At 40.7% G+C, this 25,269-nt stretch overlaps 2 protein-coding genes across 5 annotated transcripts in view; both read right to left on the reverse strand.

Annotated features, from left to right (window-relative positions):
* Positions 1 to 772: 772 nt before the first annotated feature.
* On the reverse strand, positions 773 to 15,123 carry il13ra1 (interleukin 13 receptor, alpha 1). Its single transcript, XM_020645573.3, has 10 exons — positions 14,927 to 15,123; positions 12,581 to 12,720; positions 9,313 to 9,478; positions 9,131 to 9,230; positions 7,406 to 7,572; positions 7,133 to 7,263; positions 5,454 to 5,604; positions 3,998 to 4,097; positions 2,527 to 2,611; positions 773 to 2,431 (listed from the first exon to the last, which is right to left on the reverse strand). Exons 1-10 carry the CDS (start codon positions 15,000 to 15,002, stop codon positions 2,336 to 2,338), a joined length of 1,212 nt encoding a protein of 403 aa, XP_020501229.1. The 5' UTR covers positions 15,003 to 15,123; the 3' UTR covers positions 773 to 2,335.
* Positions 15,124 to 16,928: 1,805 nt separating this feature from the next.
* Positions 16,929 to 25,269, reverse strand: part of dock11 (dedicator of cytokinesis 11) — an 87,979-nt gene continuing 79,638 nt past the window's right edge. For 3 of the 4 annotated variants that reach the window (XM_020645584.3, XM_020645582.3, XM_020645583.3), the window contains 4 exons: positions 24,192 to 24,382; positions 23,913 to 24,013; positions 23,622 to 23,760; positions 16,929 to 18,692 (listed from right to left, as the gene is read on the reverse strand). In XM_020645584.3, the coding sequence (XP_020501240.1) occupies positions 18,603 to 18,692; positions 23,622 to 23,760; positions 23,913 to 24,013; positions 24,192 to 24,382 (521 nt within the window). In that variant the 3' untranslated portion in view covers positions 16,929 to 18,602. Of the gene's footprint in view, positions 18,693 to 21,087; positions 21,104 to 23,621; positions 23,761 to 23,912; positions 24,014 to 24,191; positions 24,383 to 25,269 lie in introns of all 4 variants that reach the window. The other variant, XM_065950226.1, reaches the window with a different exon arrangement.

Here is a 25,269-nt window from a genome sequence, read left to right on the forward strand (position 1 = left end):
CTGCGTCTTATACACAGCTGTGTAGTAGTCCTCAGCAATACGTGTTAAGAGAGAATTTGCTTTCTAATGGATTGTGGTTTCAAATGATTAGGCCCACCCTGTTCCCAATGCTGTATTAGGTAAGTTGATTGGTGTAGTTTGATTTCATGATTGACAAAGACAACTATAGATGTACTTAAAATTTTTTTTTAGATGTATTTACTGATTGGATTTCTCTAAAGCTTTCCATGTGCCGTGAATTAGATTTTCCAGGAAGCCAGTCTTTGTTTGTCGTGGCTTAACCTTCCAGTTTACATGTTTCCCTCCACTTTTTTTCAGGTGTGTTAGTGCATGTGCAAGAAGACGGAAGATCACACTAACTTCAGACTTGGAATCAAGTTTTCACTGTTGAGTGACTTCTACACAACTCTGTCGTTGTGTGAGGTGTGTACAAAGGACACACTGCGCGTCACTGTAGGGATTTTGAAGAGTCCAATCAATCAGATCAAGTCGTGTATGAAAAGTTATTCCATCCAAAATAGGAACAAAACATCCAGCCAGTAGAGTTCATATCCTGAGTGACAACATAGTGTACACTTTGGAGATGCTGTAATTATAGTCTAATTATAGATTGTAGAAAAGAAACCGGCATAACCTTCATGACCTCATCCACTGTTTCTGGAATCCTAATTGTAATGCATCAGTTACGTCATTTTTGCCATCTGAACCGTACTTGGACATCAGGGTGGAGATGCGATCATCTGTACTCTAAATGGGACCAGAATCCACAAAATGAACATCATTCTTTATTATAGAAGTTTTTTTAAATATAATTATGTGCAGTTACACTTCTTTATGCATTATTTTGGAGTTGCCCCCTGCTGGCCATTAGAAAGAATGCAAGTTAGATGCATTTCTGCATTGTCACAACATTCAGAACAAGAAACCAGAGGCCACCTCCACTTCTTTTGTACAGTCACAAAGGTTTACAGAGTAAGTGGATTTTTTTATTTTTAAACATTCAAGATTTTGCCTTTGCCGTAGCTCCTCCTTCTAAATAACTCAGTTTATTACTGTGATATTTAGACTGGACTGGGGGAGTTCCAGTGGTGACACGAGGGCGGTCCTGTGCTGTTTGCCATGTACTCCTTTCATCAGTTCCTTATTTGGCAGTTTTTGTATCCATGACAACAACACAAATGAAGTTGTTTTTCAATGCATGCATAGTCTTCCTGTTCAGTCTTTAGGGAAGACACAAGAAAGAAGTTGATGTGTTAACGTTATGGTAATGGCTTCCTTTCTATTGTCCAGTGGCCATGAGTTGATTTGCTCGCCTCCACAGAAGCAAGTCTCCATTTTTTATGACTTAGTCTTGTCGTGCAGTCATCGAGGGATGAATCAGCCAGTTCACATTGGACACAACTTCCACATGGTCCACTCGCAGTCCTGCACTCTATCAAAAAGTCCAGCGTGAGGATATCAGCACAAAGCAGGCAGCAGGGCAAACTTCCTGTTTATATTTCCTGGTCCATAGCTGGGTGACCTCGTATGTTGCTCCAGGGATACAGTGCATATCCTGTCCTTAAAAATCCTCAGCAGCCCTGCATGTGTGTATACAAATATGAACTTGTATGTTCATCTTTTTAGAGACTTAAGCAGAATCTTAATGTCTTGTGTTGCCAACATAAGTTGGCACCTAGCTGCAGTGACACAGAACAAGTGCATTGGAGGTCCAGTGTTGAAGTCTAAGTACATTTACTTCACAGCCACTTTTTTTTTTTTTTTTTTACAGCATTGGTTACTGAATACGTTACATTTTCTTTGCATTCAAAACATATGAAGAAGAGCTTGTAAAACATTATGCTTCGTAATAAATTAAATTACATCACATTATATACAAGTAAAGTCCGTCGTTACATACAAACATAACGGTTCCAAATGAGCTCCACCTCAATCAAATATCACAACGAGTAGGAGAGTTTATCATCTCAGGTTGTCACAATTCTGTGCAATTAAGACTGTGAAACTTGCAATTTTGGTAATAACATAATTACATATAACCAACATTAACCAATATTGTGTGCCTAGGACTTCTATTTTTGTTGCCGTAGTAACGTCACATCAAAGTTTAAAAATTCCGCCTTCGGCATCAGGACGACCCCATTCCCTACATTCTACTTTGTCACTTCTTGCTCAGACACTGCATTGTGGATCTATGCAGCTTTTAACCAGTAGAGGTCAGTATAGCTGAGTTTATCAGCCTGATATTAAGTTTCACTGTTCATGCTCCTCACACAAAGTCACCCAGAGTTGGAGGTCCAGTTGCACTGCAGACATCGCCGTGCAGACGAACAAGTCATACATTTTGCTGGAGGCCGCTGTTTTCAGTTATTTGGGTAATTCTGAAGGATTCAATGGGCTCTGGCACTGGCGTGTACAGACTCCCTGGAGTCTGAAAAACAGAGAGACAGAGAAGTGTGGTGAGTGCTTGTGGATGCAGAATGGGGAAGGAGAGTTGTTGTTGTTTTTTTTCTCCCTAAAGTTTACCTTTAGATCTTTGTTTCCATTCATCATCATTTCCTTAAAGATTGCTGATGGATCTGGTATGGTTGGGCAGATGATGGCGCTGTGTCTGTAACAGAGCATACAGCAGGAAGAATGTTAAAGACAGAATTCAATTCAATTCAGTTCAATTCAAAAAACTTTATTTGTCCCCGGGGGGCAATTCAAAGGCACACAGAGCAGTAAATTAACAACAGTGCAGGTAGACCAACCTCCACCCCCCCAAAAAAATGTAAGCAGCTTATATATTTTTTCCTGCATTCTGGTCACTTTTTAAAGAGCCCATATTTTGCCCTTTTTGGGGTTCGTATATTTAATCTATGTTCCTACTTTTGTACGTTCACAATAGCTAAAGTTCTAAAAAAGTGTCTGTTTTCATGTACTGCTCCTCCTTGCTCCCTCTCCGCTCTGAGTCCATCAGCTACACTCTGTTGAGCCCACACTGCAAAGCCCCACGTGGGCCAAGTCTGCTCTGATTGGTCTGCCGATCCGCTCTGTCATTATTGGTCAGTTGCTCAGCACGCTTCTCGGAAATTTCAATATGAGCTGCTGGTCTTGCCACAGCAAGCCAATGGACTTACATCAGAGATCTCACACTGACAATGACGTCACACCGACAAATTTTTATGGAGGGGGGCTAGAACCGAGCGTTACATGTGGCTAATGCTACAGCTAACAGGAGGACGTAGGAGAAGCTGCGTTTACGCAGACTTTGAATTTTTGCACATAGATGTGTCTAAACATGCACAGGACACTTGGAAAACACACTAAAGAACATATAAAACCAGAAAAAGCAGAATATGGGACCTTTAATACACCAATTTTTTTTTTTTTTTCTGCAGAACTTTATGATTCTTATCTAGTCTTTTTGTCCTTTTTGTGTCTTACACACAATAATGAATGCATTGATTGAATATTTTAATAAACATGTGGACTGGACAGTTGTTTCTGCACCACATCTGCTAAGTCAACTGTATTTCAGCCCTGCAAAGTTTTAACAGCGGACATCGCTCGCACTCTTTCTCTCTCTCTGCTCACCTGCAGAGCTTTTTTTTTTTTTTTCCACAAGTAGGCGGTGGGTGCGCGTCAAGCGCAGCGAGAAACACAGAGGCAGTGTAGGGCCGGCTGTGATTTTGTAGCGTTTCTGTGTAAGTATTTTCAAAGTAAAAGCCATCTAGCGCTTCATACATTGATTGGTAACAATTTTTGCTGTCTTGTTTTTTTTTTTTTTAAATACCGAGGTCTGGCCGTTGACAAACTTGAATATCGTTAGCGCAATATGCTTGGTGAATTGGACATTTAGACGGAGCAGATAGTGGGTGCAACTGATGTGCAACTCATCCAACAATTAGCAGACACAATCTGTTCTTTGTGAAGGTCCCCATCTGTGGCAGGTAGGTTGAGTTTTATTTACATTACAACAAAGCTCTTAAAAAAAATAAAAAAATTAACATACCTCCTGAAGCAGTAGCAGGACAGGAGTACACAGACGGACAGAATGATGGGGACGACAATGGCAACCACAGTCAGCGTCCTGTCAGGAGGCTTGTTAGAACCTGGAATAAGACAAAAGCATTTTCATCAGTTTTAAGAGCAGTTAATGATTTTATTCCAGTCAGAAGATGGATACTGAAACTTAGAAACTACAAGTGTGTTCTCTAACAACTCCCCACCAGGATCTTCAGCAAACTGTGTGCTCAGGTGTAGGTCTAATTACAAGAATCTCTCAATCACCAGCAGCAACATGTGCAGAGTCACTGACAGGTGTAACACGTGTAATCTATTCATACTGTACAAGGGATTAGAGACAAATGTTTGTTTTTTTATGTGAGAGGACTTCAATTAAGATGAATATCATTTGATGTGTTCAAATAAAGAGATTCTTTGACAAATTGTATTTTTTGTTATATTTAAAGGAAGAATGTGCGACTTTTTGATCCAGTAGATGTCGCCCTTGAGCACCAGCATGAAACCAAAACAAACTGCTGTTTGGTGACACCTCCTCTATAGTTAAGCCTCCTCTCTCCTCCAGCCACACTTCAACCCTCCTCCCCTCACGTTTGCATGAAGGAGTTATCAAATGGATTGCAACATAATTAAACAGCGTTAACCGCTATCAGCGGACATAATTATCCTTTGCTTGAGCTGCAGTTGACTGTGGTCTGCGTTGTTGTGTTAGCAGGCTAATGTTAGCACACTTGAGTTAGCCTGAGCTTCACGTGGCCTGTACATTTACATGGAATGATCTGGATCTAAAAACGCTAATGTGACATCCAAATAATCAGTGAGTATGTTCTTCTTCTCTCTAGTCCTTGACTAAAACAGCTTTTATACACAAGAGGAGGAGCCCTCTGTCCTTTCCAAGGAAAAACGGTTCTGACAAAAACAGCCAGCGGGACTTTTGCTTCTCCCTCATTGTAGACAGTCATCACTCAGAGACACATTCACACAGAATAGACTGGATTGTCCCTTCATGTTTTTGTCTGTTTCGTCTCATTAAATGCTCTGCTGCTGAGTGAAACCGTTATTGCCTCTAGGGGAATTTGCCTTGCACAGAGAGAATTATAAAAAACACAAGACAAACATTTACAAGACAGCACATAAGAACACATAAAAACACACTAAAGCATCACATGATTCAATGAGGGATTTCAACAAGTTAAATAAAGTGCAGAGTGCCGAGTTCGTCCTGTATAATCAGCTCTTATTAAGTTTTTGGTCTTTCTTTTCTTTATTCATTGTTCAGCTCTTTAGTCAGCTGTTTTTAAATGAGCTTTACAAGTACACACGACTTGACTTCATGTCATGTCACTGTATAAAAAGCCTTTCCCTATTCCCGTTGTATCTCAACGACTTATTCAATAAACAGAGTCTGAGAAATCAGTCAGGGTAGAAATGGTGCTGCGTTTTACCGTAAGGCACAACTTCACTGAAGCCGCTGGAGATTTTCTTGCAGTATATGTCGGTCTTGACGCTGGATCGGATCTGGTAAAGGCAGCGGTTATTGTAGGCCACCTCTAACGAGTGCTCTCTACCTGGCATCACAATTTGGTTCAGGCAAACCTAAAAAATAGAAAGGACATAAAACCATTTAGTTGTATACATAGATATTACTCACATATAACTTAAATACAGACTTTCATGTTAATTGTATCTGCAACTGAAAATCTGCATTCAGATTGAGAGACACAATAATGGTGAATGATCTGCATGCAACACTTCATATCACTGTATGGATGGTGCAGACCCAAAGCGACTTTTCTTCCCTGGTTGTTGGTCTCACAAATAATACATCATCAGACGTCACCTATGTAACTTTGACAGCGTGCTGAGGTTCTCTAAGAAGAAGTGTACAGCTTTAGGGTACTTTACGGCCCACCAGCCTTCAGACAAAAAGAAACCCAGTAAGCCGGTCTCCTTACAGTTTCACGATGACGAGGCTAAGAAGAAAAATAAAAAGAGGAGAAGAAGACGGACTAGAGTCAGTATTGGCAGGGCTTGGCGAAAAAGGTGGGCTGCAAGTCCTACGCAGAGTTTCTATCTTAATACCAGGGTCAGCTCCAGACATTTTGGTGCCCTAGGCGAGATAAGGTAAGATAAAATAATCCCCCCCCCCCCCCCCCCCCCCCCTTCTCGAAGCCTGACACCACAATATATGGACAACCTCATAATAATAACAACATATATAATAAAATATTAGGGATGCAAAGTGTATTATTCTTTCATTCTTAATTTCTTCACATGTTCATTTCTTAATTTCAAGACAGAACATGAGGTAAGGGCGAAAATGGGTGCCGACTGGCCCTTAAATTATTATTTTTTTTTGGGGGGGGTGGGGCTTCCGCAGTGCCCCTCCAGCATGTGGCGCTCTAGGCGACCGCCTATATGGCCTGTGCCAAGAGCTGGCTCTGCTTAATACGCTGTTGCAGTTGCACTCAGAGACCTTTGGTTGGCACTGAGGTGCATCAGGACAAAATGTTCTCCTTACATTTCAAAATGAGTCAAAAAATCATCCAATTCACAAACACAAGACCAAAAAATGCTACTCTCAGTAATTACAGACTAATGATAAAGTAGTACAGGACTGTCTGAGGCTCCTCGCAGACACATAGATGCAAACGTTTTCCAAATGTGTAAAGAAAGTCTGGATCTGTGAGTCAGGACAGAGGTGATTCATCTGGAGGAGCTGCTGTTACAAGGAAGAAGCTGCCATACAGACGGTGAAACTTCACCGGTGACCTTAAGAAAAGAGCTGCTACGTCCAACATCAGCAAACCATAAATACTGTGTGTGTGTGTGCTCTGAGAATAAGTCGCACTCGGGCAGCTGTATGTGCCACTGTCAGAATATGAGTGCAGTTCTCTCAGGATGTCTGAGATATGGCTGTGATGACAATCATATAAACTTGAAACTTGAGAAGCAATTTGTGTTATGCTGCTATAATTTAAAGGGTGTGTTTGTGCTGCTGGGCAACATCAGCGCTATCAGCAGCGGTGATCTATTCTTTGAAAATGAATCCCTCAGTATCGGATGCAAAATCTCTTTACATGAAGGACACTTTTAGGATAAATTGTTCTGCATGACAACTTACTTCAGGATAACTGCAATGGGTGTAGCAGACGTCATACAACCATGTGCATTGTTTCCCGACCTCTGGAGGTTTCCAGCTCAGCTTGAGATGGTCACCTACTTCTCTGACACTCATCTTTGGTGAAGGGACCTCTGAGGAAGAAGAAGAAAGCATCATTTGTTTATTTGAACTGAAAGACTTTTAAATGCAAGATGCAATATTTAAACATTTCTGGAAGTTATTTTCATATTTGCAGAGTTACTTAATAATTAACAGCAAAGGAGTGATACCTACCAGGCTCAGCTATAAAGGTGCTCATTGCAGCGTCAGTCTCCACCAAGATGCAGATATCACCCTTTATGGCGTTGACTTTCAGGTGACAACCGGTCCTCGTTTCATTTCTGTGAAGCTCGTGGCACTTCTTTAAACTTTTTAAAACTTCCTCTGAACATCCACACATCCTGTGAGGACAGAAGGGGAAATAAAACAAGTATTAATAAGGGTCACAGTGGCTTTGTCCTCACTGTGCTCTTATCAACTACAGACGGTGCAATTCCATCAGCCACCACTAGATGTCCACAAAGCCCAAAAGATTATCTGCTGCTGAACTAGATGAGGATCCATAAACACACCTGAAGTCAGGGACTACATTTAAAACACCTCAGCCCTGAATTAACATTTCAAATCTCATACCTGCAGGCTTTTGTTCAATCTATGGATCTATGAATATGTCACATGTGACCATATCAGATGTAATTTCAGGAAAATGTATATTATGTGTAGTGAATTCATTTTATGCTAAAAAAAAAACAAACTATACCAAGATTTCTAGTCAGAGTAATTACATTATTTACACTGCTAAAGTGAGTGTTCAGGTTAGGCTTTTAGACTTTTGTATTTCAGACTATATCCTGTTTTTTCCTGACTTTCTACGTGCTGTCTGAGAGGCTGAACAGCATAAATTTTGTAAAAAGGAAATCAAACAAGAGGACCCTACGCTTCACCATGTTGTTTCTAAAACTAACGCATGTCTCTAGCATTTCTACAATCCCCCAATGATGAGAAAAGTCCATCCTCTCCGTCTTTTCCCTACATCACTTTTCAGAAAATGTGTGCTCAAACAGGCCGTTTGGAGATTTTCCCTTCATGACATCACAAAGGGAAGTAGCCCCTCCCCCAGATGGGTGACACTCCCACAGCTAGGTGTTTGTTCTGCCCTCTGAGTCTACCTTCTGTAAACAATAGAACATGGAGCGAGAAAGCCAGAGTACACCCAAGTCCTTCCAGAGAGGGGGCGTGGTCAGACACAGCTCATTTACATATTTAAAGGTACAGACACAGAAACAGTCTGTTCTGAGCAGGGCTGAAATAGAGGGGTTTATAGACATGATCAAATACAAACAAATTTTGCAATGACAGTAGGAAACCTCCTTAAGGGGGCCCCATATGACAGTACTCATTATCACTGCCCTGCTGAACGCTGGTTGGCAGGCCCCCCAATTGCCCCCCAATTTTTGCCTAGGGCCCTAACAGACTCTACAATCACCACTGGGTCTTGTCTGTATGTCGCGCCTATGTGTATGAGATGAATGTCTCTAAATAACAGAGTGTGAAACCAGAATTTCCCCTCAGGGATTGATAAAGTATGTCCAAAAAAAAAAAGCCTTTCAGGAAAGGAGTGGGGCTTTTAATGATGGTGACTCTGGATATGGCACTTGATTTCTCTTCCTCCTGTTTGTACCTTAGATGATTCATAAAGGTCGAAGTAAGAGGGGCACAGACCATTCAAAGATTTTCATGGATGTAAAGTAAGAGCGATAACAACATACCATCTTCAGAGGAAACACACCCTACCATTAAACTCTTTATGAACACCATAAACCCCTATAGAAAAAAAAGACCTTTACTCTTCGGCCTCAAAAGAAAAAGGGAAATGAATCCTTGCAAAATGGGAGTGGTATAATCATAAAGACTCTGAATGCCTCTATGTACTAAATCTTTTCAATCATAAAAACTCACCTGTAGGAGAGGTTGAGCTTCAGAGATGGATCCACAGGGATCCAGGAGCAGTCCGTCTCATTGCCGTGGATGACACATTTGAAGTCTTTCACCACTTTAGCTGCACAGAGCAACAACAAAGGTGTCACATGCATACAAAAAAAAAGACTCCTGGTATTTTCAGTTGAGCTCACTCTTCTTACCTCTGGATTTGAGGTATTTGACCGTTATGTTGACCCGCGTGCTCTCACCCGTGGAGCTTCTACAGTTTGGACTGCTGTCCGTCCAAACATTGTACGTGTAGCCATCAGAATCTGTCTCTTCTGTGAGGCAGGGGACTGTGAAATTCCTCACCGTTGTACATGTGACCTGGGAAAAAGAAGAACAATAGGAAGGCATTAACACCTGCTGACACATATTTCAAAATCTCTGTCGTCAGCCTTTAATCACAAACTCAGGCTGGAGGTCAGATGTAACAAGTAAGTCCCAAAACGACTAAACAGAGGGGCTCTAACTTGTCAGTGTAAAACAGGCAACAAAAGACAGCGAGAGATTTAGCAAAGAGAATGAAACATTTGGTAGTGTGTTTATGCATCATGCAGGAGGAACTGGTTTAAAAACTCCTCTTTGTCTGTGTCAGTGAAACTTAGTGAATATATGATGTGTCCTCTGGGCTTCCTGCAGAAACAATTCATGTGTTGAATATCTCTGTGGTGACAATGGTAGTGTTTTATGTTTTCTTTGTATACACAAAGAAATGAGCCCAGGGCAAAAACACTTTCATATTATCATTTTTTTATACTCTTCTCCTTCATGTGCTACTTGGATTCACCAAACTGAAAGTCCTTCATTGAATGAACGCACAAAAACCAATGCAGGCGCAAAAGTAAAAAAAAAAAAAAAAGAACATCAAAGTGTAGAAGTCTATTCAAGACGTCAACATGAATACAGCTGCCTGATCATCAGAGAACCATTGTACACAGGGTGTGATTTGCCAGGGGGGGGGGGGGGGGATGTGGACTAGAGCCTGATTGATTTAAATATTGTGTCCGATATTTAAAAAAACAGTGACTATCGGTATCGGCAAACTTTATCGCAGATATTATGAGTTTTATTCACCAGTTAAATAGCGTTTCATTTGTGTTTCAGTGTATTACACTAGCAGTTCTTTTTCACCACCAGAGGGCGCTATATGGAATACAACAAGCAAGCGGTGACGCACATACATGCACAGTTACTTTCCAGTCGAGTGACCATCTTGTCTATGTTAAATATCTTTTCCACAAGTTTTTGATAACTACATTTAAGGCATCAACCAGGTAAATGAGTATATCTTTATCTATCTCTAATGATCATAGATAGAATTGAGATAAATATCGACATCTGATTTTTTCTCTCAGATGTCTCCCCTGAAAATGCCATATCGGTCGGGTCCTAATATGGACATATAACTTTCATTGATGAATGACATTTAAGAGGGGAAGTGTGTATGTGTGTGTGTAGGAGGGGGGGGGCAAAACTTCTCCCCACTCATAATTTTAATTGCAAGTAGGCATATACATTTTAATGTCCAGAGCACTTCTTAAGGTTTTAAGATACCTTCCTTATTCTTGAGTGTTGTTATCATCATCATTAATTTTTTTGCATGTTACATAAGCGTGTAGCCTTATTGTTTGTCTTGTTTGATAAAATCACAGATGTGTGCTTGTGAGGAAAAAACAAGGTATGAGGAAAGAAAGATCTAGCTTACTAACGTCAAAATATGTCTACAATTATTGTATAAGTACATTCTGGCTCTTTAAAATGTAGTTTAGTTACTGTAAGTAAAACAATAAAGAATTGCTCACAGTGCTTTGTTTAGAAGAAAAAACAAGCTTCAAGAACACCAACTTTGATCAGCTTTCTTTTCATAAATCACACACTGTTCATTACACAAATAAATAGAAAACTATTTGACCTTTAATTAGATTTTCCAAAACCTTCCTTCCTGGTTTAAGGGCTGCATGACTAATCCGAGAGGCAGTCAATGACACAGTACTTCACATCTGACGATAGGCACAGTTGCTCACGTAACGATGATACTGCACAGAGACCATGAGGCAACTCTCAGCGGGAACACTCAGGTGCTTAAAGAGAGGGGCTTCTTAGCAGAAAAGTAAAGCGCTGTTGATCTTTGTTCATTATAGTTTACATTTACCCCGATGTACTTCAGCTTGATTTTTCTTAAAATGAGCAGAGGGGTCGAGCAAATGTAACGGTCTGCTACAATGTAGAGCCTAGCTGTGTGTGCTCTGTGCCTGAACTCATAAAACTCAACTTTAAAAATAACAAACTATACCATTAAAGTCAGAATTGAACCTGCCATTGCATTGAACACATTCTCTTTTGTCCCTTTTTGTCCCACTGTAGTTAAGCCGACATAGCGTCTTCCTGCTGTCGCAAAATAGGGCCCGACCGATATGTGATTTTTGGGGCTGATACTGATATATATCGACCAAATATCTTTCTTAGATCTGTGAAATCTGTAGAGATAGATAGATATACATTCACACATTTGTTGCGTTGATCCCTTAAATGCAGATATCAAACACAAAAAAATACAGTGTAGTGACTATTTGTCCCGAAAAAATCAAAATAAACTTATATCAAACATGATACATGACAATGACCACTGGTGCACCATGGAGGTGTGATGTACGCAGGCAAAAGAAGTCCACTGTCCATGCTAAAGATCTACGCTGCTGGTGTTTTAATTGGTCAAAAAAAAAAGCAAACAAACAAAAGAACAAAGAAATCATCCTGCTGCCTCTCTTGCGCTGCTAAAAAAACATAGGCCCACCCAGGTGCATGCTGGTCCTCTACCTGCCTCTTACCTAAATGACCTGTGGTGCCCACAGTGTTACCCAAACACCTCACAAAAATATGCAAAAATATGCAAAAATATGCAAAACTAAATGTACTAAACAAACAACTGGCAAAAGAAAATATTACCCAAAATAAAGAAAACATGTTGAATAACTAAATAAACAACACCAACCAAATATTAGTAAACTAAATACCAAACTAATTCTAACAACAAATAAATAGCTCCTATGTACAGTATAACCAAGACAAGATGGCCGCTCAACTGGAAAGTAACCGCTTGACCATGTTTGTTAAAGTGAACTCAGCTGGTGAAAGATAACTACTTGTTTTATACTAGAAACTCAAATGAAATGCATATATATGATAAATTTGGTAATACTGATACTGACTTGATATGCTAATATTGGCTGATATTATCAGCTGGCCGACTAATCAGCCAGGCTCTAAAAAAAAACATTGGTTTTTGGTTTGCAGTATTGTTATTTTAAGTGGTCTGTACTGCCAACAACCCATAACTGAGTTGGATGTTGTTCTCCGATAATGTGGATGCAACAGTGAAAAGGTCCCCCCCCCCCCACCAGCACCAAAGAGTTTGATTTTTCTTACGTCTTCTCCGTTCTTCACCAGTCTGTATTTGTACGTAACCTCGCTGCCATCCTGCACACCTCGGGGCTTCTCCCAGGACACGTTCACGGTAAACTGGTCGATCCACTCATATTTCAGCCTCGTTGGTGGAGGAGGCCAATCTGTCGGCAAGGGAAAGAAAAGAGGAATTCATCCTACAGCCACCTTTTCAGTGTGAATCATGCTGATGAAAAATAGAGAGAGCTTTCAGGAGGTTAAACAAGGCCAGGAATATTTCAGACATAACTGTGGTCACAACAAAGCCCAGGTTAACTCAACAAAGCACAGTTTCCACTTTTGTCTCATTTTCACAGAAACATATTTCACAACAAAGTTCAATATGCATTCTGGGATAGTTTGTCGTGTCGGCTGGGCTTTCTGTCAAGGAGCTCCACGGCTACATTTTAAAATGCAATCGATGCACAACCAAACTGCAAGCCATCCCATAAAAAAGGCCATTATGACACTTATCTTAAGTTATCTTGATTTTAGTTAGCACATTCCTGCACAAACTGAGCAGCTCTTTCACAACATTTGCAGTTCAACATATAAGGACACATTAATTCGACACTCAGCGGCCACTTTATTAGAAACAGCTGTTCAACTGCTTGTTATTGAAAATACCTCACCAGCCTATCACACGGCGATGGTCTAGACGATCTGCTGAAGTTTAAACCGAGCACCAGAATGAGGAAGAAAGGTGATTTAAGTGACTTTGAACTGGTCTGAGTATTTCAGCAACTGCTAATCTACTGGGATTTTCACGCACAAGGGTTTACAGAGAACGGTCTGAAAACGAGAAAATATCCAGTGAGCGGCAGTTCTCTGGGCGAAGATGCCAGAGGTCAGAGGTCAGAGGAAAACAGCCAGACTGGTTTGAGCTGATAGAAAGGCAACATTAACTCAAATAACCCTTGGTTATACCCGAGGTCCCTGAGTGCTAACTGAGCATCATTTAAACGCCACAGCCTACCTGAGCGTTGTTACTGACCATGTCCAACCCTTTATGATAACCGTCTTCTGATGGATACTCACAGCAGGATAACACACCATGTCACAAAGCTCACGTCATCTCAAACTGGTTTCTTGAACATGACGATGAGTTGACTGTACTCAAACGGCTTCAACAGTCACCAGATCTCAATCCAACAGATCACCTTTGGGATGAGGTGGAACTGAAGATTCGTCTCATGGATGTGCACCCAACAAATCCGCAGCAACTGTGTGATGCTATCATGTCAATGTTGACCAAAATCTCTAAAGAAATGATTCCAGCACCTTGTTGAATCTATGCCATGAAGAATTAAGGCGGTTCTGAAGTCAAAAAGGGGGTCCAACCCGGCAGCGAGGTGTACCTAATAAAGTGGCCGATGAGTGTAATATTCTTTGTCTACTTTATTCAAAAGTAGGCCTACCTCTCTTTGACTACTGGCAATAAAAAACAATTTGATTCAGACTTTAATGAAGAAGCCTCTGACTGTAAGACAAGAAGGAATAATAATAGTTTTTAGTTGCACAATTAATGCTGAAGTGCACAACTTTAGAGAAACATGTAAGGTGGATGTCAAACGTGTTAAATCATAATGTTGCAGCACAGAATGAGCAACATACTTAAGAATCAAAACTATTAGCAGTGCATGCCCAAACCGGTAAAACAATTGAAGTAGTTCTTAGGGGCGTGTTGTGTTTGGTCCACACAGATGAACCAACTTTCTGCATCTGGAAAAGAGCAAGAGCCAAAACACGCACACGCACTGCCTGTGGGAGATTGTGTGGAGTTATTACAGGCCTGTGACAGTCACCGAAACCAAATGGATTTCTTTGTTGGTGGAGCATTTGGTGTGTTCATAATTGTTATCGAAATGCAAAGATAATTTTTCACAAATTGTCCAACATTAAGAAGCTTTTTTTTTTTTAAGTCCGGAAATGTCACAAAATGCTTCAAAGTCATGAGTCAAAGCGGACTAAACTTGGGCCAAAAAAAACTATTTCATAAACCTATTTGACTTAATTATACTATAGGCCAATTATGTAAAATATAATCTAAGTTAAGTACCACATTACAGAATTAAATGTGCAAGATAAAACAGTCCCATCGTGCGGTTAACATTCATTTAGCAAACTAAAAGTTACTAAATATTATTTCTGATGTTAAAGGTATAAGTTGTTTCCATAGTGTGATATCCCGTCAGAAGAGGCTACGTCATTCAAGAGTGGCACTAATGTGAATGTGTGAGTGGTCGACAAAAAGACTTCAAACTAGCTCCTCAAACTTCTCGTCCAAAGTCTAATTCCAGGTCGAAAGTCAGGAAATAAAAGTGTGTTTACCTGCTTTACTGGGCAGAACCAGAGTCACTGCGGCGCATGTTAAGAAGGCGATAAAGAAGTCCATATGAAAAGTCATGATGTTCCTCTCCTGTAGATCCTCTGGAGGAAAACACAACTACTCTTGTTATGGTTAATTCTAGAGAGTCAGACGAGAGCAGAAGGTCTTGTCTATCTGAAGGAAACAGTCAGTAAGCACACCTTGTCGGAGGGAACAGCGGAGGAGGAGCCGGAGAGAGAGAGAGAGAGAGAGAGAGAGAGAGACAGAGACAGAGAGAGAGAGAGAGAGAGAGAGAGAGAGAGAGAGAGAGAGGGGGGGGGGGATGGGACATGAGAGGAATGACAGTGACCAAGTGGGAGTTTCTTTTTTTAACCAACATTGTAACTTAAATGAAAACAAACCATAATAATAAAAACAAGAAAAACGTGTGGGTTAACAACAGTGAAAAGCAGCTAGGCTGAGTCTATAATTGAAGACAGAAATGCGCATGCGTAAGAGTATAAGTGCAATATCCTCAAACCGCCATCCATTCCTCCAGGAAGTCGTCAGGCTCTTAATGAGTCATTAAAGTGATTATGTTTATGATAATGGATTTATGCAGCAACAAACAGAACAGAGTGGACCAACTAATGGTGCTAGTCCAGTGGAAACATTCTCTACATTTCATCTGTATGCTTTTATCATATAGGCTACTTTATGATGAGTTACAGGTTTTTACTGAAATACCCTATTTCCCCCCAAAGTCTAGTGCTATATCTGGCAGCTGTGGTTCAGTGGTAGAGTTGGTGGTCTCTAAACTAGAAGGTTGGAGGTTCAATCCCCAGCTGACACAGGGTTGCTAATGCTCAATCAGTAACAGTGTGTGAATGTGTATGAATTAATACTGATGGAAACTTTACTCAGCAGCCTCTACCATCAGTGAGTGAATGAGTAGGTGTGACCTGGTGTAAAAGTGCTTTAAGTAGTCAAAGGACTAGAAAATTCTACATTTCCCCTCACAGTCTTCTCTGAGATCATTGGACTACCTGTAAGGACTTTGACATCGATCTATGATCAACAGACAATCAGGCTAGCAGGTGGGATTATGCAGGACCCTTCACACGCTCTCTTCCCAGCGTTTGAGTGGCTCCCCTCAGGACGCCGACTTCGCTGTCCCTGCTGCAGGTTGCAGAAGAGCAAGACCCAGGGCTGTCCAGCTCCTCAACTCCTAACCCCCCCCCCAACAGACACCAACACCTCTCACCCAATGCAGACTCTCAGCTGTGAACTTCCTTTATATTTCCATGCACCTTAACTGCCTCTGCTTTATCTGCTCTCATGCACTACATCACTTTATTCTATCCATTTTATATCAGTATTCATACAGTTCTGGTTAATTTATTCCTGTTGTTTCTTATCCATCATTGCACTACGGTCACTTTATTTATCTAATTCTTAACTTTCCAGCTACGGTCACTTTATTTATCTCATTTATACCTTTACAGTTATATTGTATATATTAGTTCTGTTGTTCCATTATTATTCACCATGCACCTTAATAATTTATCATTTAGTATTTGCCTACTTGCACATAGCTCTGTATATATATATATTTCTCGTTTACTGCACATAGTTCTGGTTACATCTGTTTACATCTGTTAGTCTGATCACTGTCCACTTATATCTACTCTTTTATATTTTGTATTTTGAAATTAAGTTTAAGCTTTAAGTTGTATTTAAATTGACACTTTATATTTAGGTTAAAATGTTTCGTCTACCTGCACTGTTGTTAATTTACTGCTCTGTGTGCCTTTGAATTGCCCCCCGGGGACAAATTAAGTTTTTTGAATTGAATTTGAATTGAATTGAATTGAATTGAATTGAAAAGCAAGTAAGCATTTCTTTTAAACCTTTTCTGAGATGTTCAGCCCAGACTTCAAACTGATTTCCTTTTTGTGTCCAATTTTTTATATTTTATTGACTTCTCTCTCCAGGGTCCAAAAAAAACACACCTGCCAATGAAAATATTTTTTTTCCAGGTTTTATTGAAAAATGGCTTTACAAATTAAGTTTGACAAGCAGCTGCACTTCTGTATAGAATGCAATTAAAAAAAAAAAACTCTGCTAGGACAGTTTGGACTGAAGTGAGTCCAACATGATTCAAATATAAATACATACATACAAACATACAAGGATACAGAATTCTCTTTACAGCATGGACGACACATTATGTACACTAGCTTTAAATATCATTCAATCTAACTGTTTATTACAGTGTAGCACTTGTGAAATACTGTGAGTGACCTGCATGTGATGTTGTTACTCAAGAGTCTCTTCAGGAGGCAGAGCAGAAAGGCACTGGATCTTAACCCACAAGAGAGGAACTCTCCACTCGCTCGCTGTACTGAAGTAAACTGCTGTGATGAGCCCACAGAGAAAAAACTGTTTCAATGATTGTTAGCCAGCTTTAATAGAATTTATCATCATAATACTTTTGACATGATTGACTACCTCTGGAACACTGTTATCAGATCCATTAACCCATTCTAAACAAACCCATCTTAAGAGCAGCTTTAATACAGCCCTGAGTTCTGTTTTGTCTTAACAGCCTGACGAGGCTTTTTGTCACTAAACAAACAGGGAAGTAACTTTGGCCTTGCCTCTTGCTAAAGGCTCCTACTTGACTGGTTTAATCACAAACTATTCACCTGCCAGGCAGCCTGCAATAAACTCTCACCCTTGGCTTTGTTCTTTATTTGATTGCCTTGTAAGAACTAGTTAAATTCCTGCAAGTAAATCCTGCACCAAATAAAACATAGTGGCACGCGAAACTGTTTATTTCTCTTACTGGTTGACACATGTGATATCTGTTCAGTCGAGGGGGAGTGAAGGTCCCTGCATAGATCTGAAGGGAGACTTTGCAGAGCTAGAACAGCTTGAGGAATAATAAATTGCTTTTTCGTCAAGTGTCTCCCACTCAGCAGACAACAGACGATGCTGTAGTTCATTGCAAAGGAAGAAAGAAAAAGTGCAATACAACCTAACATGACTCAACATCTCACCTTCACCTGACATGCTTACCTTTAAGCCCAATTCACACGTGCAAAAAAACAACTTCTGGACATGTCCAGAGAGCCGTAAACACAAAGAGCAGAGTTTTTCACTCTGTCTTTTTCCCGCCGGCCCCTTTAGAAAACTTTCTGCAAGAAGTCCGGGAGGATGTGTGAACACAGCAGGAACAGTTCAGGGAAAGTGGGAGGGGGAGATGTTTATATCCTGCACGTAATGAAACTGCTTCATACTGTATGTTTTAGTTGTTGTCACAGTACCCAAAATTCAAACTTTGATATGGAAGGAAGGAAGAAAAAACTGTCATCAGAGTGTTGGACTCTATCTAGGTGACACACAATCGCTGTAAGAGACATTATGTGAACATTTCAGGGAGCGCTTTTTCCTGAAATGTTCGAGAAATGTTCAGGATTGCACGTGTGAAAATGGCACTAGGTTGGTGTTGCTGCGATACATTCTCAGAAATACTGCTGCTGTGGTCGGAGTATGTTATCTATCGTCCAATGGAAAAACTAGCAAAGACTTTGAAGGATAAGGCGTGTTCACCAGGGGACGATGGGTGGTGCCAGACAGAACAAACATAAAAGAATGGTTCTGTCATTATCCAGAATCCAGGGGGTCAGCGGGGGGTCAGCCCAGGTTGGTGGATGTCCCGCTGATTGCACTGAAAACGTGGAGGGAGTTCTGCAAAAGCGAACGCATCATGTCCTCCTGGTAGATCTGCGAGTCAAATGAAAACACAGATAGTATGAGTGTCAGTTTCCAAAAACATACACACACAAACAAACTCATGTAAGATAAGTTTTTCTCCTTTAACTTTCATTGCATGATCAGTCAGGGTGAGACATTCTATGAGATGTGTTTCAACATATGAATGAAGAGACAAAAACATGTTTTTTTTATAGAATGCATCCTACACATCAAGTCTTAAAAAAGAACTGTAAGTAAAACAATATGGCTCAAAAAGGGCCTGTTGCTACTCGACGATCTTGCAGAACTGTGAATGATTATTATCTCAGGGGAATCACTGATCAAATCAAAGACATGGGCTGGGGGGTTTGTCGGGGTTTCTAGTCAGAGGACTTCCAGCATGTTCAGTTGTGTTTCTGCTGCCAGTTTCTTCAGTGAAACAGCTGCTGCAAGAAACGTCAAATGAAAAGGGGGTCCATGCAGCAAAGCAGAAAACACAACTCTGCACCGTGTTTACATCAGTAAATAACTTTCTGTGTGAAGAGTTAGATTTGCATAATTACTCAATTTACATATACAATTTGACAAATCACTTAACTTCTAGTAGAGATTTTATTTTTGCTTTTTTTTTCCTGTAGGATTTTCTGTAACAGCTGGAAAGAAGCAGATTGTTCCATGTGCCTGTTTCTGAATTATATGTCCGCCCAATGATTGACTGTTCGCCTGTCACTCACAGGGCTGACATATCATTTAGAAACAGGCAACCAGCCACACGCACGTTCACACCTACGGGCAATTTAGAGTCACCAATTAACCTGCATGTCTGCATGCAGACTCTGCACAGAGAGACGCCTGTCAGACGGGGATTCAAACCAGGAACGTCCTCACTGTGAGGGGACAGACTGCACCACTGTGCGGCCTCATTTTTGTTGTTGTTGCTTTGTGATTTAATTTAGCTATGCATAAGCTGCAAGGCTAAAGGCTAACATGCTTATGTATAATAGCAGAACAGACGTTATAACACCGGCTGCAGAGTTTAAAGCGTTTTTATGCAACATGTTTTAATATCAAAGTCAACATGCTGGACTAGAGAGGACTTTGCACCCTGGGTTAAGAGGTTAAGCATTGATAGCTGGAGCAATATATGTGTGAAATTAGTGTGTGTGTGTGTGTGTGTGTGTGTGTGTGTGTGTGTGACTGGTTGATTTGTATTTTGCTGTTGCCATCAACTTCCCAGGGACAACAAATGGAAATTAGCTAGCTAGCTAAATCTGGTACAAAGCATCTCTTCTCTTCTGAGACTAATGTTTTTTTTGTACACTGTCCCTCATTCAAATAAACCATTAAACTAAACTAACTAACAGTGAACTTAACCTTAACATATCTGGGAACACTCAACAGGAAAAGGAAAAAAAACTTGTATTACCGTACATGACACACAACAACGTCAGAGGATCTCACAGTGAGCCACAAGAAATTATGAAAGAAATATGGCAACATCTGTTGTGGTTTCAGCTGCAGTCAAGCCATTACTTAGTGTTTCAACAATACTCTGATCTGGGTGTATTATGCTGATATTTTGATATGCATTAAAAAGATAGATAGATAGCAGTAGATCTGCAGCCAGAATAAAAAAAGGTTTGTATGTATGCTTTGTGGACGTGTCTCCACATGCAAATATGCTAACCATGAGCAGGACGATACTGTGCGTGTGAAGACAGGATTTGAGTAGCAGCATCTCTTATTTGCATTATTTCCAACAGCACAGTGTCGGCCAAAATTCACACTGACAACAAATAACCCTCTGATGTATCTGAGAATGTGTCAAGTTTATCAAAGACTCAATTCAACAAGGGCAAGAAGTCTGACAAAACCACTACTCCACCTGTAGCATTGGTCTGATTCACTCTCTCGTATCTTCATTCTGACTTTATTTTTTTATTTTTTCAGTTTCCAGATGAATGCTCTTGTCACTTCTGCTGTAAACCAGTAAATGTTTAAAACTTTTTTTCTGTGTTACAATGCTGCCAGACTAAACGTTGGTTAAGTGTCAGATCATGGCTAAAGGCTCTAGGTAAGCCGGTGAAACCTCTCCCCTGGCAGCCCTGCTGGAAGGCTTCCAGAGAGCTGGCCAATCAGAAGAAAGTGGGCACGCGGGGAGGAGGGGCCTTAAAGAGATAGCAGCTTAAAACAAACCGTTTCAGGCACAGGCTGAAAAGAGGGTTTTTATGGACCCCAGTAAAATATAAATAAGGAGTTTTTTGAGCTGCAAATCATGCAAAGCTACTCTAAAGGTTCCACAGACTGACAACAACATGAAGAGTGAAAATGAGGATAATATGGGATCTTTAATAAGGTGCAAACTAAATAAGTATGTGTTCCAAAATGGCACAAGAAGACAGAACACAGCTTTAAAACAGATTACCTGTTATTCCTTAAAGCTAAAGGCAAGCACATTGGAAGGGGAAAAAAAGCAGTTAGTCAATTAAAACACACACAAAACATCAACCTGGCAATGCAGAAAAACCTTTAGAAGTTTTAGTACAGTCATGACTAATTCCCTTGACTGTGAGCGTTTCAACACAATTATTGATGAGCAAGTGAACTCCTCCCTGGAATGCGATATGTTGTTGAGGCTGCAGCACACATGCTAATTTTAATTAAAAATGTTCATCTTAACTCTGCAGAAAATGATTGTAAAAGCAGGAGTGTGTGATGTCCCAGGCCCCCCTTTCTGGGAAATCATTTAATTCCTGAGCACAGCATTCACACGGCGTCCACATACAGAGCGTTCTGACTCACTTCAACTCTGATTATGAGAAAATCAAACACGTTTTAAAAATGTGTTCTTCTGTTCCAATAGCCACAGAGGCTGCTGGATGTTTCTGAAAACTCCACACACATCATGGGCGTCCAATGTCAGGCTTACAGGATATTTATGAAGCATTACCAGCAGGGTTAATGGCTCTCTGTGTGCCAGTAATGAACCACCAACTTCCCCACACACAAGCACATAAAAGTGGATCGCTCATGTTTCCCTTGGGTTCCTCTTTACAACTCTAACATATTCGTATCATTTGCTCGGTAAACTAGTCGTTACCCTTAACCACATAAAGTGTCATAAAGTTCCACTATGCTGCTTCTCGAGGTCGTCATGGTTACATTAGAATAATAACATCAACTGTTGAAAACAGATTTACTTTTTATGTTCTGTAGTTGAAAAGTGGCAATGGACGCCATATTCTATACAGCTTACACACATTTTACGGTGTACCCCAAGGCAGTGTTGAGGGGTTTCTTTTGTTCTGATCGTCTTATTACAAAAAAAAGCATTTTTATCACCTTTGTCATTCTCTCGCCATGTGGGAAGCTTTGGTTTAAATTTGTGTAGATGTTTAGATTGCTACTCTCTCTAAAGCCCACAACCTAATCACCACAGAGGTTTATGAAATGTGCATGTGTTTCTCGCTATATGCGCTCCAGTCACACATTACAAAGGTCTGCCTGAAAAGCAGTGAGTAAGAAAAAAGATGTATTCGATCTCTGCATGGAAACATTTGACCTTTTAAGCCCAATTTCCACCAACCACGTACGGTATACTCTGATCTTGCCTGCGTTTCCACAACCATCTGTACCCTTACTTTGTAGGCGGGATGTAAGCTGAATAGTGATAGCGGGCATCAGCTAGGTTATAAAAGCTAGAACCTCCGAGGTCAATGGGGCGGCTCGAAGAGCAAAAAAACAAAAAGAACCTTTAAATTACATCCAAATCTAAACATGGTGTGTTTTGTGTTTGTCCGCTGTCTCACAGGAAGTGACGATTCTTTCAACCAATCAGTGGACTGCAGTGTCGAGCTCCACACTTTAGGGTCAGATCAGTACACCTGGCACCCCAACAGAAGGGGAAGAAAAGGAGTGGAAACGGGGCTTTAGATGGAGGTCACTCTTGACACCTGATTGGACAGCGCCCCAGGATTTGAAGGCTACTGAGAGGTGAGATAAGGGCAAATGAGGAAGGGACGTGCCAGCACAAAATTTTTATTTTAAAAAATATTAAAATAAAGGCACGTCTGCTGTCTGAAATCCTTCGGCTGAAAGGCATCAAAACTGTTTTTTTTGTTAATAATGGCAACACAACAGTGATACTGTGCATTGAGAAAAATAGATTGAGTCAAACTGTCCATTAAAAACAAGCTTTACAGAAGCAGCCTCTGTTTGCAGATTTTACTTTTGCACACGTGTCATCACCTCAACACATGAACCAGAAACGATTCTGCATGTCGATAATGACAAGTGAGCAAGAACATTTTAATGACTGGGTGTCTACATTTGATGGCCATGAGTGATTATAGGCTGTAAAGTGAGGTTGAATTAATTAAAACATGATTTCAGAAGCTAATAAACACAAACACTAAAGTACAGGTGATTTTAATACAATATTCTGTTAATGATGATGACCGTTCAAATATCCTCGAATGTTACATTTATACAAGCCTCCAGCAAAAATACTGAAAACTTTAATATTCACACTGGACTACAATGTAGTACTGTATAAGGTTAAAGATCATATTATTCTAAATACACTTCACCATGTTTCTCTAACTCTAACATGTGTCTCTAGTCTTCTACAAACCCCCCAATGATGAGAAAAGTCCATCCTCTCCGTCTTTTACCTGCTCCACTTTTCAGAAAATGTGTGCTCAAACAGGCTGTTTGGAGATTTTCCCTTCATGACATCACAGTTGTTTTAGAAAGATAATGCCAATATTTGCTTGGTGACTGAGTTGAGGTTGTATCCAGGCCACTGTAGCAACCACTCGTGTGTTTGTGAAGACGTGTTTGTGAAGACGCGTTTGTGAGTGTGCCTGGGCGTGTGTTGGGTATGGCAACAACAAAAATATTTTAAGTCCATGAGAATATTTAATTATCTGGGCTAGGCCCTGGAAAAAGTGGGATTACCTGTTCGTGAATGATGTCTGACAGCTCCTTTACCATTTCTTTGAAGTTGGCCTTCAGGCCCTCGTGGTATTCAAACTGGTCCTCTTTGATCAGACGCTCATTTATGTCCAGAGCCATGCTGCAAGCCTGGACAAAACGCCTGCGATGATGAAAAAAATAACGACATACTGTGTTATAAATCAACAACCACATTCCACTTCAAACTGTTGACGATCCAAATAAGAAGGGACACTGACATCCACACACTGAACAAGCAGCTTAGCCATCCTCTTATAAAGGGACAAAAGTTACCTGAAGATGTCCTTCAGGTCTTTGACTTTCTTGTTGCCGGACTGGTTGGATTTACTGTCATCCAGGAATGCTCTGGCATATGCCATGGGACCTGCATTCACCTGTGTCAAAACATACCTCAAAGTATGAATCATTCTTAGACATTCTTAGATCAGAACGATCACAATCTGCATTATGTGCTCTCTCTGCCAACTCAACCGCTGACTTCAATCTAGTTTTATGCAGTAATATTAGTTCTGATCATAAGTTGGATATTCTGGTATCTTTTGGGGCCTTTACCTGCACAGAGACGCAGCCCTGCAGTTTGAGCTGCAGCTGGATCATGTCCACCTCCTGGCTGGAGCACAGTTTGGTGAGCTCTGCCGTCCGCGCCTTCATCTCATCTATGGCGACGTCCACCGGCTTCAGCTCCACTTGCTTCTCCCCCACCACCTCCACACGCTTCTTCACGTATGGGAAGGTGTTTGCAGCTGGAAAAAATAAATGGAAGCTCACAGGATTGTGCATGCAAAAACAACAAACTACAAGGAAAACACCTCCATTGAAATGTGGTTCCTGATTAGAATCATAAATCAGTAGCTTGTCACGTGTGAGCTATTAAATGCGATGAAACTTGCACTGACTATAAAACTAATTGGACAACCACTGAGACTTTTTTGATGCCGTGCCAAACAAGCAGCAGAGTTAGGTTGTTGTTGTTTTTTCTGCTCGGTAGTACGTACAGGAAGGACCAGCCAAACAGGAGCTGATTCTTCTCTCTTCTAATAACAGTTTACAACTGCATGTATGTCAGTGATAAAAGCACAGCGTAGCATGAGGCATCCTAGCATGCAGCCGCTGCATGCTACAGTAACCAGCTGTAATATTTGCTACAACAAAACAGCCCACAGTCAAAAGTTATACACAATCGATGCATAATGCTACTGATAGCACAGTCAGGAAAATTCATTTGTGCAGCAGGTCATGAGTCCCGGTTAAGGAAAAATGTCATAACAGAACAAAGAAGAAGCTTTCCCTCAGCAAGATAACAATTAAAAGAGCCCAATTCTGCCGCCCTATTTTCTGTGCTGCATGCCAAGTATTGGATAGTAGGATGTCACATGAAAAAAAAAAAGAAAAGAAAACCAGAGGAGGTTTGTGACCCTGTATAAACCAGCTCTCTCAGAACGCTCTGTTTTGGTGTGTGTGTCTCTTTAAATGCAATGAGCCAGCCCTGAGTTTTCCCCAGTAGACATCACTCCTCTGTAGTGAGATTAAATATGGCCGCCCTGCATAAAAGTTTTATTCTAGGTTGGGGGTAGAGTCCATGGGTGGAGATACCAGGGGAGGGGAGGGGATTTTTTTTTTTATACCAGAA

This window comes from Labrus bergylta, chromosome 22 (genome assembly GCF_963930695.1).
Source record: "Labrus bergylta chromosome 22, fLabBer1.1, whole genome shotgun sequence".
Taxonomy (NCBI): Eukaryota; Metazoa; Chordata; class Actinopteri; order Labriformes; family Labridae; genus Labrus; species Labrus bergylta.

What these genes read in the sequence shown, in the direction of transcription:
- il13ra1 (XM_020645573.3), bottom strand. Translation starts at nt 15,002, where the DNA reads ATGACTTTTCATATGGACTTCTTTATCGCCTTCTTAACATGCGCCGCA. An exon ending in GGTTCTGCCCAGTAAAGCAG is followed by an intron (nt 12,721 to 14,926) that starts GTAAACACACTT and finishes CCTTGCCGACAG; the next exon opens with ATTGGCCTCCTCCACCAACG. An exon ending in CAAATACCTCAAATCCAGAG is followed by an intron (nt 9,231 to 9,312) that starts GTAAGAAGAGTG and finishes TGCTCTGTGCAG; the next exon opens with CTAAAGTGGTGAAAGACTTC.